The sequence below is a fragment of the Paroedura picta genome, chromosome 1 (genome assembly GCF_049243985.1).
Source record: "Paroedura picta isolate Pp20150507F chromosome 1, Ppicta_v3.0, whole genome shotgun sequence".
Lineage (NCBI taxonomy): Eukaryota > Metazoa > Chordata > Lepidosauria > Squamata > Gekkonidae > Paroedura > Paroedura picta.
In genome coordinates this window covers 102,622,557-102,635,031 of record NC_135369.1, presented here as the reverse complement: position 1 = coordinate 102,635,031, position 12,475 = coordinate 102,622,557, and the positions used below count along the sequence as shown (strand labels likewise).

At 43.4% G+C, this 12,475-nt stretch overlaps 1 protein-coding gene across 3 annotated transcripts in view; it reads right to left on the bottom strand.

Annotated features, from left to right (window-relative positions):
- Window positions 1-12,475, bottom strand: part of SHPRH (SNF2 histone linker PHD RING helicase) — a 60,878-nt gene that overhangs the window by 14,946 nt on the left and 33,457 nt on the right. For all 3 annotated transcript variants that reach the window (XM_077350629.1, XM_077350638.1, XM_077350648.1), the window contains 4 exons: window positions 10,513-10,620; window positions 9,722-9,864; window positions 5,525-5,698; window positions 5,149-5,211 (listed from right to left, as the gene is read on the bottom strand). In XM_077350629.1, coding sequence (XP_077206744.1) covers window positions 5,149-5,211; window positions 5,525-5,698; window positions 9,722-9,864; window positions 10,513-10,620 — 488 coding nt within the window. The remainder of the gene's footprint in view (window positions 1-5,148; window positions 5,212-5,524; window positions 5,699-9,721; window positions 9,865-10,512; window positions 10,621-12,475) is intronic.

Here is a 12,475-nt window from a genome sequence, read left to right as displayed (position 1 = left end):
ACCCAGGGAGCCGCTGGCTCAGGACACCAAGAATAGCGCTGGAGGCTGCTGCCGCCGCCGCCACAGGAGCTGACACCAACGAGCCGCTGCTGACAGGCCGCCAGGGAGACACACGAGGCTGCAACAGACGAGGGCTGCATGAGTCTGCCACCGACGGAGCACCAGCCCGACGGAGCACCAGCCCACCGGGAACTGTGCTTAGGAGGCGCACCCCTCGGCCCAACTCCCCGGCTCCTCCTCGGCCTACCTCGTGCCCTCGCACCTTCCCAGCACACTTCACGCGCCCTCGCGCCTCCTCGGCTCACCTTACGCCCCCAGCCCCACGCCCAGCTCCCCGGCTCCTCCTCAGCCCACCTCGCACCGCCCAGCTCGGCTCACCCAAGGTTCCACCCCTGCCCGTCCAGGCTCGGCTCACCTCGGCTTTCTTGTGCACCACTGCCGAAGGAACTCCCAGCCCGCCCAGACTACCGGAGCCACCACCATTCCCAGCCCACTGGCTTCTCCGTTCCCCTCAAGCCCACCACTTCCTCGGAGATCGCTTGGCCGCGGGGACCATCGGATCCAATCAGCTGAAAACCGCCCGACTCCGCGACCAGTGACCCACAGAGCCCGTCGGATCCAGCCAACAGAGGCCCAGAGCTCCGGCACAATTAAATTGGAAAAGCCATCAAATAGGGTAGAAGGGAATCGAACTGTTCAAAATTGATTGGGGGGGGGTTGATTTGATAAATTGATTGGGGAGGAAACTGATCTGATGATATTAATTGGAGGGAGAAAAAGTTTAATAACATAATTGGGGGGGGAGGAAAAGACTAACTTATAAAAACTGATTGGGGAAATTGGGACCTGTTGGAATTAACTGGGGAACAAAAAACAAATTGACTGAGAGGAGCTGATCTGAACAAACTGGGGGTGGGGTAAACAAACTGCGGGAATGGAGGCTCTCCAAAAAAGAAAAAATTAAGCGGGAACACTTAAGGGTTATAAATTAAAGTGGGAATATAGCAACAGAGAAAGAGAAGGGGAGGGAAACAACCGAAGAGCAACAACAAGGCAGGTCCGAGAAAGGAATGAAAACGTGTGTGTGTGGGGGGAGGATCTGCCCAACAACAAAGAAGAGAGAAAATCTGCCTAACAACAAGGAAGAGGGAACAGAAAGACTGGAAATGATAGAAGAGAGAGAGAAAGTGAGAACCAACCTAACAACAAAGCAAGGGAGGGGAATGGAAGGGAGTAAGCTGATAAATCAAAAGAGAACTTTTCCAATACCAAAAAAAGAGTGGAAAGAAAAGGGAGGGTGGGAAGAAAGCCAACTTAACAAAGAGAAAAAAAGAGACAAGAAGAAAGCACGGTATCCAATCACAATTAACAACCCAAACACCCAATTACCACAGTCCCACATGTACCACTTACTTAATTCATTGAAATCCAACCAAAAAGGAGCCCTCCCCCTCCACCCAAACTGAATCGGAGCAAATGAAATGTACTAGCATCCAATCAACTGATCAAACCAACTCCAGACTGGGTAACCCTGAGATGTAGTAAGACGATCAGGGCCATCCCTCTGGAACCCCAACCCACCTGAATTTTACCACACACACAATCAAATCAATCCACCTGAAATTGAAAAAGCTAAAGGTAACAGAACCAAAGCAACCAAATAAGAATGAGAACCAGGGCAAAAAAAAAAAAAAAAAAACCCTAGAAATCAATCAGTTGACAACTCAGGGAGGAAACATCAGTCATGGATAGCTCCCAAATACCGAGCTCAACCAAGGATAAAATAACACCAAAGGGGGACCCAAGGGGGTCGGAGATCCCAATAATAAGGGGAAGAGGCAGAGACAGCGGTGGGGGGAGGCTGGACAATAGAAGGGGCTTGAGAAATGACCAAGCTCGAACCATTTCTAACCTCCGCCCCATCTCTCGAGCCACTAGGGTGGAGGCAAGGGTGAACAACCCACCTCCAACACTGATGCTGTGCAATTCCAAGTCGAATAATAACAAAGCCTCCACTGTGCACGCTTACTTTGCAGAGCAGGGGGTAGACCTGGCATGCGTGACGGAAACTTGGTCCAGAAATGGTGAAACTGTCGCTCTCAAAGAGCTGGCCCCTGCTGGGTTCTCTGTCCTCCATAAGTCGCGGACAGTGGGGCGGGGAGGAGGAGTGGCAATCCTGATCCATAATAACATCTCCTTCAGGGCTCTCCCTGCACCGACAATCCCAGGAATTGAGTGTGTTGGCCTCGGGTGGGGCACAACCGAGAGCATGGCCATCTGGCTGGTGTATCACACGCCCAATGCACCTCCAGATGCCCTGCCTGCCCTGCTAGAGGCGGCCGCCTGGACACTACAGTTCCCCAGACTATTAATTCTGGGGGACTTCAATGTCCATGCGGAATTGCCGTCTTCTGGCAATGGGCTTGGCCTGGTGTCAGCCATGGCAACGCTAGGGCACTCGCAATTTGTTGTTGGCCCTACCCACCAAGCAGGTCACACCCTGGACTTGATTTTCGGAGCAGGGTTGAGTATGGATCCGGTCACGACTACTGCCGTGCCATGGTCGGACCACTATACACTGAAGACTCGGCTTAGGTTGCCATCTCCCCCTCAACTGGGCACCGAGCACATTTCAGCTCGCCTGCGGAGACTTATGGATCCAATTGGATTCCTGAATGCTCCCCACAGGACCCAATGCCCTCTGGCACTTATCTAGATGGACTGGTCAGTGACTGGGGCATGACAGAATGCTGGCAGCCATTGATGAGATAGCTCCCAAATGCCCTCTCCGACCCCGTCTCAAGCGGGCTCCATGGTATACGGAGGAGCTCCACCAGAAGAAACAGGAACTGAGATGGCTAGAGCGAGTTTGGAGGAAGACTTGTGACAAAGAATCTAGAGCATCTTATAGAATGCGGTTAAGAGCCTATGAGATGGCAGTGAAGTCAGTGAAATGAAACTTTTACTTGACTAGCATCGCGTCTGCGCACCCACGCCCGGCACAATTATTTAGGATAGTCCGATCTATCACCGCCCTCAATGAAGAGCGCCAAAATAATAGCCAAATGGACATTAGCTGTAAGGCATTTGCGAGTCACTTTGCAGACAAAATCTCGAGGCTTCGTCATGACCTTCCTTCAACTCTAGACACAGAAAATGAACTAGAGGCCCCTTGGCCATCTTTGCAGAGAACAATGAGTCACTTCAGACGACTCTCACAAACGGAAGTGGAGAGACCAACCACTTGCCCACTAGACCCATGCCCATCATGGCTCCTAAAAACAACAGACAGAAGAATAGGAGCCCCCCTCCGGGAAATAATTAACCTCTCCCTCTCTACAGGAGAATTCCCAGAGGGTTTAAAAGAGGCATTGGTACGCCAGTTACTCAAGAAACCATCCCTGGCTGCGCAAGACCCTGACAACTATCGCCCTGTTTTGCACTTAGCGTTTCTGGGGAAGTTAGTTGAAAGGGCTGCTGTGGACCAAATATCAGCATTCCTGGAGGAAACTTCAGCCCTTGACCCATTTCAGTCGGGCTTCTGGCCTGAACATGGGGTGGAGACAGCGCTAGTCGCCCTGATGGATGACCTCCGACGCCAGCTAGACCAGGGCGGGTCAGCGCTGCTCATACTATTAGACCTATCGGCAGCGTTTGACAAAGTAGACCATGAGCTCCTTGCTCGCCGCCTCGCCGCCACCGGAATACGGGGAACGGCCCTCAAATGACTGAATTACTTCCTCCGGGGCCGTGGACAGAGGGTAGTGATAGAAGAGAGAATATCTAACCAACACCAGCTCACATGTGGAGTCCCACAAGGAGCAGTCCTCTCTTCTATCTTATTTAATATCTTTATGCGCCCTCTGGCTCAGCTGGTGCGGAGGTTTGGGCTGGGTTGCCACCAATATGCGGATGACACCCAGCTCTTCCTCCTGATGGATGACCGCCCTGACTCTCCCCCAGAATCCTTAGCCAGATGTCTGGACGCAGTGACAAAATGGATCAAGTAGAGTCGTCTGAAGCTCAACCCTACAAAGACGGAGGTCCTATGGTTGGGTAGGAAGGGACCATGGGAGGAAGCGCGTCTGCCCACCCTGGACAGTATGCAGCTCTCACCAACGCACTCCCCCAGGAACCTGGGCGTGATCCTGGATGCTTCCCTTACAATGGAAGCCCAGGTCACAAAGGTAGCGTGGCTGGCATTCTACCACCTCTGCCAAGCCAAGCTACTAGTGCCCTACCTGGACCCAGAACACCTAGCCACAGTGATCCATGCGACGGTCACCTCTAGGCTGGACTTCTGCAACTCGCTCTATGCAGGCCTACCCTCATCCTTGATCCGGAAACTACAACTGGTACAGAATGCTGCGGCCAGGATTCTCACTAAAACATCATGGAGATCCCACATCCGGCCGGCACTCCAACAACTTGGCTGGCTCCCAGTTGAATTCCGGATTAAACTTAAGGTTCTGGTAATCACCTTTAAGGCCATACGCGGTTTGGGCCCAGTGTATCTGAGAGACTGTCTTCCTGCCTATACCCCCAAAAGAGTCTTAAGCTCCGCCACCTCCAACTGGCTGCAAATCCCTGGCCCCAGAGAAGCGTGTCGGACCTCAACAAGGGCCAGAGCCTTCTTGGTTCTGGCCCCCACCTGGTGGAACGAGCTTCCTGGGGAGATCAGAGCCCTGCCCAAACTTCCACTGTTCCACAGGGCCTGCAAGAGGGAGCTCTTCCACCAGGCATTTGCTTGAGGCTGACCGACTCAGAACACCTGCTGGTCCCCCCAGACGCCTGCCCATGACTCTCCCAAAGTTACTGTTAATTGTTATTATATTATAATTGTGGTTTTGTAATCTTTTGATGTTTTTGAAAGTTGTTTTGATGTTATAGTCTGCATAATGTTTCATGTAAGTTATAATGTTCTGTGTAAACTGCCCAGAGCTGCAAAGAAATGGGTGGTATAGAAATCTAAACAAACAAACAAACAAACAAACAAACATTGTGTGCTGCTTTGAGGTCTGTGACAGAAGAAAAGCAGCATATAAATGTCACTGGCTGACAAATTTTGACCCAGAAGAAACTTTTAAAAAACATTTTTGGGAAGAAATGTTTGCTTTTCAGCTGACAAAAGAGGAATATAGCACTTACGTGTGAGAGAACAGCTTTGACTCATATTCTATAAACAACTCATCAGCTTTACAAAAGACACAGCTGAAATACATAAGAGATTATAAAGAGACAAATTTAAAATGTCAGTCACTGGAATAGCAAGGTTTGTCAAAATACTTCTAACAAATAAGAAAAGGCTATGAAGAGATGAAAGAAAGGACACAGCTCAAAAGGAGTAGTGAAAACCATAATAGGAGCAACAAAAATAAAGCAACCTTGAAAAATTAAACCAACACAATCTATGTATACATCCTGCTGCTCTATCGCAACAGTAGTGTGTATCTTGATATTTGGATAATGGGCTAGAATATAAATAATGAAATCTTCTGTCCATAAAATAAGTAATTACACCTACTTGTTTAATGGCAATCTCACAGGCCGCAGGTGGCAGATGGTGGCAGCCTCGATAACATCTTTGGAAGGAGGACCTTCCAGATTTTTCACAGCCTCCCTTACAAGTTTCTGGAATTTCTTTACTTCCTCCATTTGAGTGGTGAGCAAGTACTGAAGGCCTCTGCAGTCACGGAATCTAGTAAACAGGGAAAAGCAAAGCAAATTGCTGGAGTCTGAACTTGATTTTGGAACTGCAGTATCCTCTAGGCAGATGAAACCTGCTCAATAGCGCTAATATCCAAGTCATATGTTATAAGTTTAGACTGCAGAAAAATAATCAGAAGTGGAGAGTGCTAAGCACTCACAAGAATTCATCCAAATACCAAGCATCAGCTACATAAAAATCCTATATCCCAAAGGGATATCAGATACCAGATCGAAAGGAAACTCTCGCAGTCTCTTCCCATAAACACTTGCCTTCTCTTTCTCCCATCTGTTTTGTTCAGGACATTATTTCCAGAAAATAGTGCTTTAATAATGGAATACTGTAAACAAATTATTTTTAATTTTTATTTTAAAACAAAAACATGAACATTACAAGAAACAATTTCAAGGAAACTATTGCTACAAAATCAAACTCATAATTTCACATATTTTGCCTGAATGTCATTAATAACAAACAATCAAATAGACCTCAATCATCAAAATGTTGGCCTTTCTGAAAAAGTGTAAGCCTTAAACAAATTTTCTTTATTTTGTCCATCTAATCTTGAATTTGTGGGATCTCCCCTCTCCCTCTGAACCATTGTCAGAAGGCTGCTTGTGAGCCTGGGTTGCCTCTTCAGGAGGTTGGGTGTTCTGGATCAGCCTAGACTTGTAATTAGAAACCCTCCTTGCATTTTGAAGACGTTTTTGTGTAGGCTTTACATGAGGATACTGCTGGGAAGGCCTCTGATAGTAGCTAGGTTGATATACTGGATAGTAGCAAAGCACGAAGGATAGCAATTGTAGCTAGCTAATCCCAAAAGACCTGGTGGTCTGTTTGTTCTATTTAATATTTTTAAGGAATTCACCCATTTTGCTTGAGAAAAGGGAATCATCCTTGAAAGGCGGATCTTCTACCTGAACCCTGGTTTCTAGGGGAAGCGTTATAGAACACAGCTAAGCACATCTACATAATGACAGAAGACTGTCATTGCATAAATTGCAGCATCAACAGCATGCTTAGCCGCATTTGACAGCTGTAATGCGTTCTCCTGAATCACCTTAACCAGGGATCTCTTATCATCAGGTAGATAATCAAAATAAGAGATCTTCTCCCAAAGAAGGAGCTAATACAGCCTGACAGTTGGAAATTCTGAGGGATAAAGAACAGGATGAATAAACCTTTCTACGAAGGGAGTCAATCTTCCTGCCCTCCTTGTCAGCTAGAGTCGTGTGGGTTCTAGACCTGAATCTCTTCAGCTACCAAGGATAGGGGGGTACTGTGAGAAAACAAGAATAAGCATCCTGCCTACTGGACTCAATTCTCTGGGAAGTAGCCAGAACCAATGAGAATGTCTTCCAAACAGACTTGTCCATGTCAGGGATTCCCTCCAAGAGGGGAAAGCAACCTGTCTTGGGGTATCTGGATACAGGTGTCCCAGAATTTTATCTTTTGGCCTGTTAACAATAGTAGTGACATGTATGTCAAGAGCCTGGAGCATTCTGAACATCTGTTCTGTAAAGTCCTCATTTGGAGACACAGAATCCTGCTTACACATGGCATCATCTGGAGATGGTTCCAATGAGACCTTTGATCCAGCCAGGGAAGTGCTCTCCACTACTTGGAACCCTACATGGGCAAACTGGAACAGAATCTCTAATAAAATGGAAACTGAGGTGAAACAGATTAGCCCTCTTGTGTCATTGGGGAATCCAGATTCTGGAGCTTTGAGACAGCAATGCTGGTCAGCTGGAATCAACCAGAATAAATTATCTGGAATCAGCGATTCAAAAAACATTCCAAAGTTGAATCCTCAGGTGAATCAGAGAATGATGACTGGGTGAGGGTGTACAAGGCAAGGAAAAGGCTCTCAGTTTGGAGGCAGGCTGAGGGACTGATGGTTTAGGTTCCTTAGATACTCTCTTCCATTCTGATTCCGAATAATTAAAAGCCAATCAGTTGAACTTATGCCTGGTCTTAGACTTCTGCTTCTTCAGAATAGATTCTGAAGATGACCTCTCCTGTACTCAGCAAGGTAGGGAACCTTGTCCCTACATTATAGTTCTCAATAAGGCAGAACACGCACACTTGAGTACCTGCCTGTCTTCATCATTTTTTGTAGTGGATTTTTAAAATAAAGACATTTTAAAATCTTTTCCCTTGAAGGAAAACAAAAAGAGTTGACAATCCTCTCAAACTGTCAGCAAAGAGAGAACTGAAGGAGGCAGAGGGGTCCCTTCCAGAGCAAAAGACAGCAGGAAATGGTTGCAGAGCTCTGACAAAGAAATCTGCTGGCAGTTGTCCTATCCAGTTCCCATGTGCGACTGCACAGGACAATGAACTTAGTTTTCTTTAAAATTAAAGCAAATAGAAAAGGATGAGCCTAAAGGTAAAACATATTCTCAAAATTACCTGCTACTTCATATTCTAGAGCCTGTTTCCATTTGTAAATAGTCAGGTGTTCCTATCAAAGCAGAACTAACAATTGTAGTATAAACTCTATGCTTTTGAGACTGCACAAGTAAATCTTCAAATCCATTAATTTTTCTCAAGCTTGATCATTAGCAAATAATTCTGTACAAAAATTCTCATTTATAGATACTCAAACCATGAAATTGAACCATTAATTGCTACTATTATTTTGTAAGAAACATTTTTCCAATCCAATAGACTACAGAGCAATCTAAATAAAAAAAAGACAGAAGAGAGCTATATGGGATGATTTTTTCTTATATCTTTTCATACCATCTGGGGAGAAGCGAGTAACAAATATAACAACAACAACAACAACAACCATCACCATTACCATCATCTTTCCATGCCATCAACACATTTTCTATGATTACGTTTTCATTCTTATATACTCTTTTCTTAACTATTTTACTGGCCCTCAGAAAAGTTCAAATGGGTAGCCATGTTGGTAGCACAATAAAATCAGAGTCCAGTAGCACCTTTAAGACTAACAAACATTTATTCAGGGTGTGAGTTTCAATTGCAAGCACTCTTCGTCAGACTATGAACTCCTTATATGACAGGGAATATAAGGAGTTCAAAGTGTAACGAAGAGTGCTTGCACTCGAAAGCTCAGGCCCTGAAGGCTTTGTTGGTCTTAAAGGTGCCACTGGCCTCAGAAAAGTTCTAAGTGATGTTTTACTTGATTTGCTTGATTACTAATTTTGATGAAGTATTCTTCACATTCATTCATCCCATAATCCAAACTAGCCTAGCTGTGTCACAATATGGCCTGAATGTTAGCAATAACTAGACCTCCTGATGACCACTTAGATTGAGCCACAAACCAGGTTACCTTGGCTCTTTTTGTTCCCCAGATAAACCTTTAAGATAAGCTTTTCCCTTTCCTTAAACTTTTATCATGGATTCATTAATAGGGAAATAAGATTGTGTATTATCACCATCTTAATGGGGTTAATGCAGTCTGGATAATGTTCATGTCAAATATTACTGATTTAACGTTGCCTATTACTATGCTAATGGTAATGACTGGGGAAGGCACTGGCAAGCCAGCCCGTATTGAGTCTGCCATGAAAACGCTAGAGGGAGTCACTCCAAGGGTCAGACATGACCCGGTGCTTGCACAGGGTATACCTTTACCTTTTACCTTTATTACTATGCTTGAGACTATTTTTTTGCCTAAATAAGTATACTTTAACCAATCATTTTTCTCTTTTCATCCAATTCCTGACAAAGCATCATTCAAGGATAAAATTACTGTTTTATCTACAGTTAATATCAGTATTCTTTATTTGTATATAGCCATTGGCCATTACAAAGCATAAAAAACAAGTTTAGAAGAAATATAGAATAAAAATATAGAATAAAGAAAACATAACATTTAAAACCACAGGACTGTAAAACAGGATATAAAATACAAAATATGAAGGTGTCAAAAGCCTGCTTTAAGAATGGCAGCATTGGCCCTTATATTTCTTGCATATATATTTAATATAATCAGAAACTGTTGAACAAGATGAGACCCTGCTGTTCTTGCCTTACTTGTCTGCCATGGAGAGTTTATTAGTTTGCTGCTTATAGTTGCTGGTTAAATCATTTTGCACTCTCTGAACAAGCTCTTCATCAATAGCATATTGTATTGCTGACTGGATCACATCCAACCACCAAGGTGAATTGGAACGTATCTAGATTCAGGAAAGAAAACAGGCTCATAAATAACATTTCACCATTCCCCCCTCCTCCCAGAAGTATTCTGTCACATTGAGTTAGAAGCATAACTTGCTCAAAACCACTGAGAGTTCAAACCATAGCTGAAAAGTACATAGTTCAAGTAAATATATGACTAGCAGATTTAACAACCTGCCATCCAGCCAGGTATCTTAGTTAACTTCAGATCTTGTTTTTAGATACAGATATACCTAGGTAACTTTTTAGAAGAGAAACTATTCTGTATAACTTATTAAACAATAAACTTTCAATTCTCCCGTTTTAATGGTTTGGCACTATAAAAGATTTTTAAAAGATAGAAAATCAACCATAAGAATCAAACAACAAGTAATGACTGATGCTGTGAAATTACACTGAAAAACATATTTGATCCATCACACAAATTATAACATTTTCTGCAAAATTTATGGACAAATGATGTGAGTAATAATACCCTAAGACTCCATGTCAGATGTACCTGTTCAGATAAGAACATTTTCCCCCATACATAAATGTATACAGTTTGTGAGATATATTCTAAGTGATTCTCCAGATGCTACTATAATACAATTAAAGTTTGGGATATATTTATAAAGACCAAAAGCAAACATGTTAATGGATCTTACTTTCCTCTGAAGTTCATGGATGGTCTGTACCACTGGCTGTAAAGCCTGATGGGCTTCAGCTACTTCTGCATTTGATTTACTCATATAGTGCTGTCGAAGTTGTTCACACTGCATTTAAAATGATTAGCCAGTCAGTTTCCTTTGCACAAATAAATATCCCTCCCCAAATTCTACTCATATGAGCACTGGAAACATCAGAGCTGTATCAGCTTCAGTCTAAGTTTAATAAAGATATCTGCTCTGACCATGATACTATAGCAACTGCTATCTTTCTTCACTTTGTGCATTACTCTGTAACATTAAACATATTAATAGTGCTACATACATTAAAGCTGTAATGGTTTTAAAGGCATCAGCAAAATGATTTTGCTTCCTACAAGCTGAAGGTTTAGAATGACAGAAAACTGAAAAGGGACCACCAGAGCTTAAATTCTGTCTTGTTTAATCAGCATACAACATAGGTTGAGGGAAGCTTTATCCATGAGCCTGGAACCAGCCAACCTCTTGTCTAGGTGCTACAATACATAAACTGTATTTCAGGCAACCTAAGTAATTCAATATTATTATTAAACTAGCAAGAAAGCTCATTGCAAGCATGTCTCTTGGTGTGCCTCGCAGCAGGAGGCATAGCAGGTAATTAGGGCTGGTTTGTTTATGACTTCCAATGAGGGAAGTCATAGCCTTCATTTTGCAAGACCTGAACAAAGCTATCAATGATAGGACATTTTGGAAGTCATTAATTTATAGGGTTGCCATATATGACAACTGACTCTACACACCTCCCTACTGAGGTAAAATTTCCCTCCAACAAGGAATACTGTTCCTTCAGAGACTGAGTGAACATGGTTTTCCTTCTTAATAAATGAAGCTTACTGTCCTATCTTGTCTCTGTTAGATCTTTAAGACTTTATTCAGCCTTGGAACCTTTTGGGAAATGTGTAGTCATTCTTCGTTCACCCCCACCCCAAATGCCACTGAGTTATGTTTACCAATCAGTAACTTAAAGATTTTCTTTACAAAGAGGGAAAGGGTAGTTGAAATTGAGGAATCAATTTTCTTTATACAAATCAGTTCAGTCACAGTTTCTGGTTCTTAATTACTGGCTTTCAGTTGTTCACAGGTGTTTCTGTCAGATTTTAAGGGTTTTTTAACTGAGAGGTTTCTTTACTGTGTTTATTTCCAAAACACCTTTGTCTTTCTTTGATATTTTAATCTACAGAAATCCCCTGAACTCCCCTTGGTTCCTAGAAACTGAGCACTCCTAGCCTGTTCCACAACTTTCTCCCTTCCTGGGTGAACCAATATCTCTTTCTCCCACACATGTATTTAGGAAATATATTCTTGATTTCTGTTTTCTAACTAGGAAGGGTTCCTCCTCTTCCTTAGAAGGATTCTCCTTCCACTTTGGCCTAATTAGGGAGTAACCACCAGACTACCCAAATTCTCACTGCCAAATAACTGCTTTAGCTGTCCAGACATTGTATGGAATAGCTCTCGAAAACTATTTGTCTTAAAGGTGACACTGAACTTAAACTTTATTCTATTGCTTCAGACCAACATGGCTACCATCTGAATCCTCCATCTTCTACTTGTGTATCCTCTACTTTGCATTGCGCTTTCCAGTTCTGTAATCCTACTGCATTGCTTATTGGAGGTCTTTGCTGCCTGAATGAATTTTCATGTTTTATAATCTGTGAGAAAGGCAGACTAAAAATGAAGTTTGATAATAAGATCACCTGCTATTGATTTTTTAAATAGAGTTGCCAGGGTTTGAATGTAAGATCTTCTACATACAAAATAGATGCACCACCACTAAGCCATGGCTCCACCCCAAATTTCACAGTCTTGTTTTGCCCATCTGCAACACTTATTTCCCTCTATTGCTCAGTATATTTATTTATTTTATACCTGCCTTGCCAAAAAACTTCAATAATAGTTTGAAGGAGGCTAGGAAAAGCCAGAT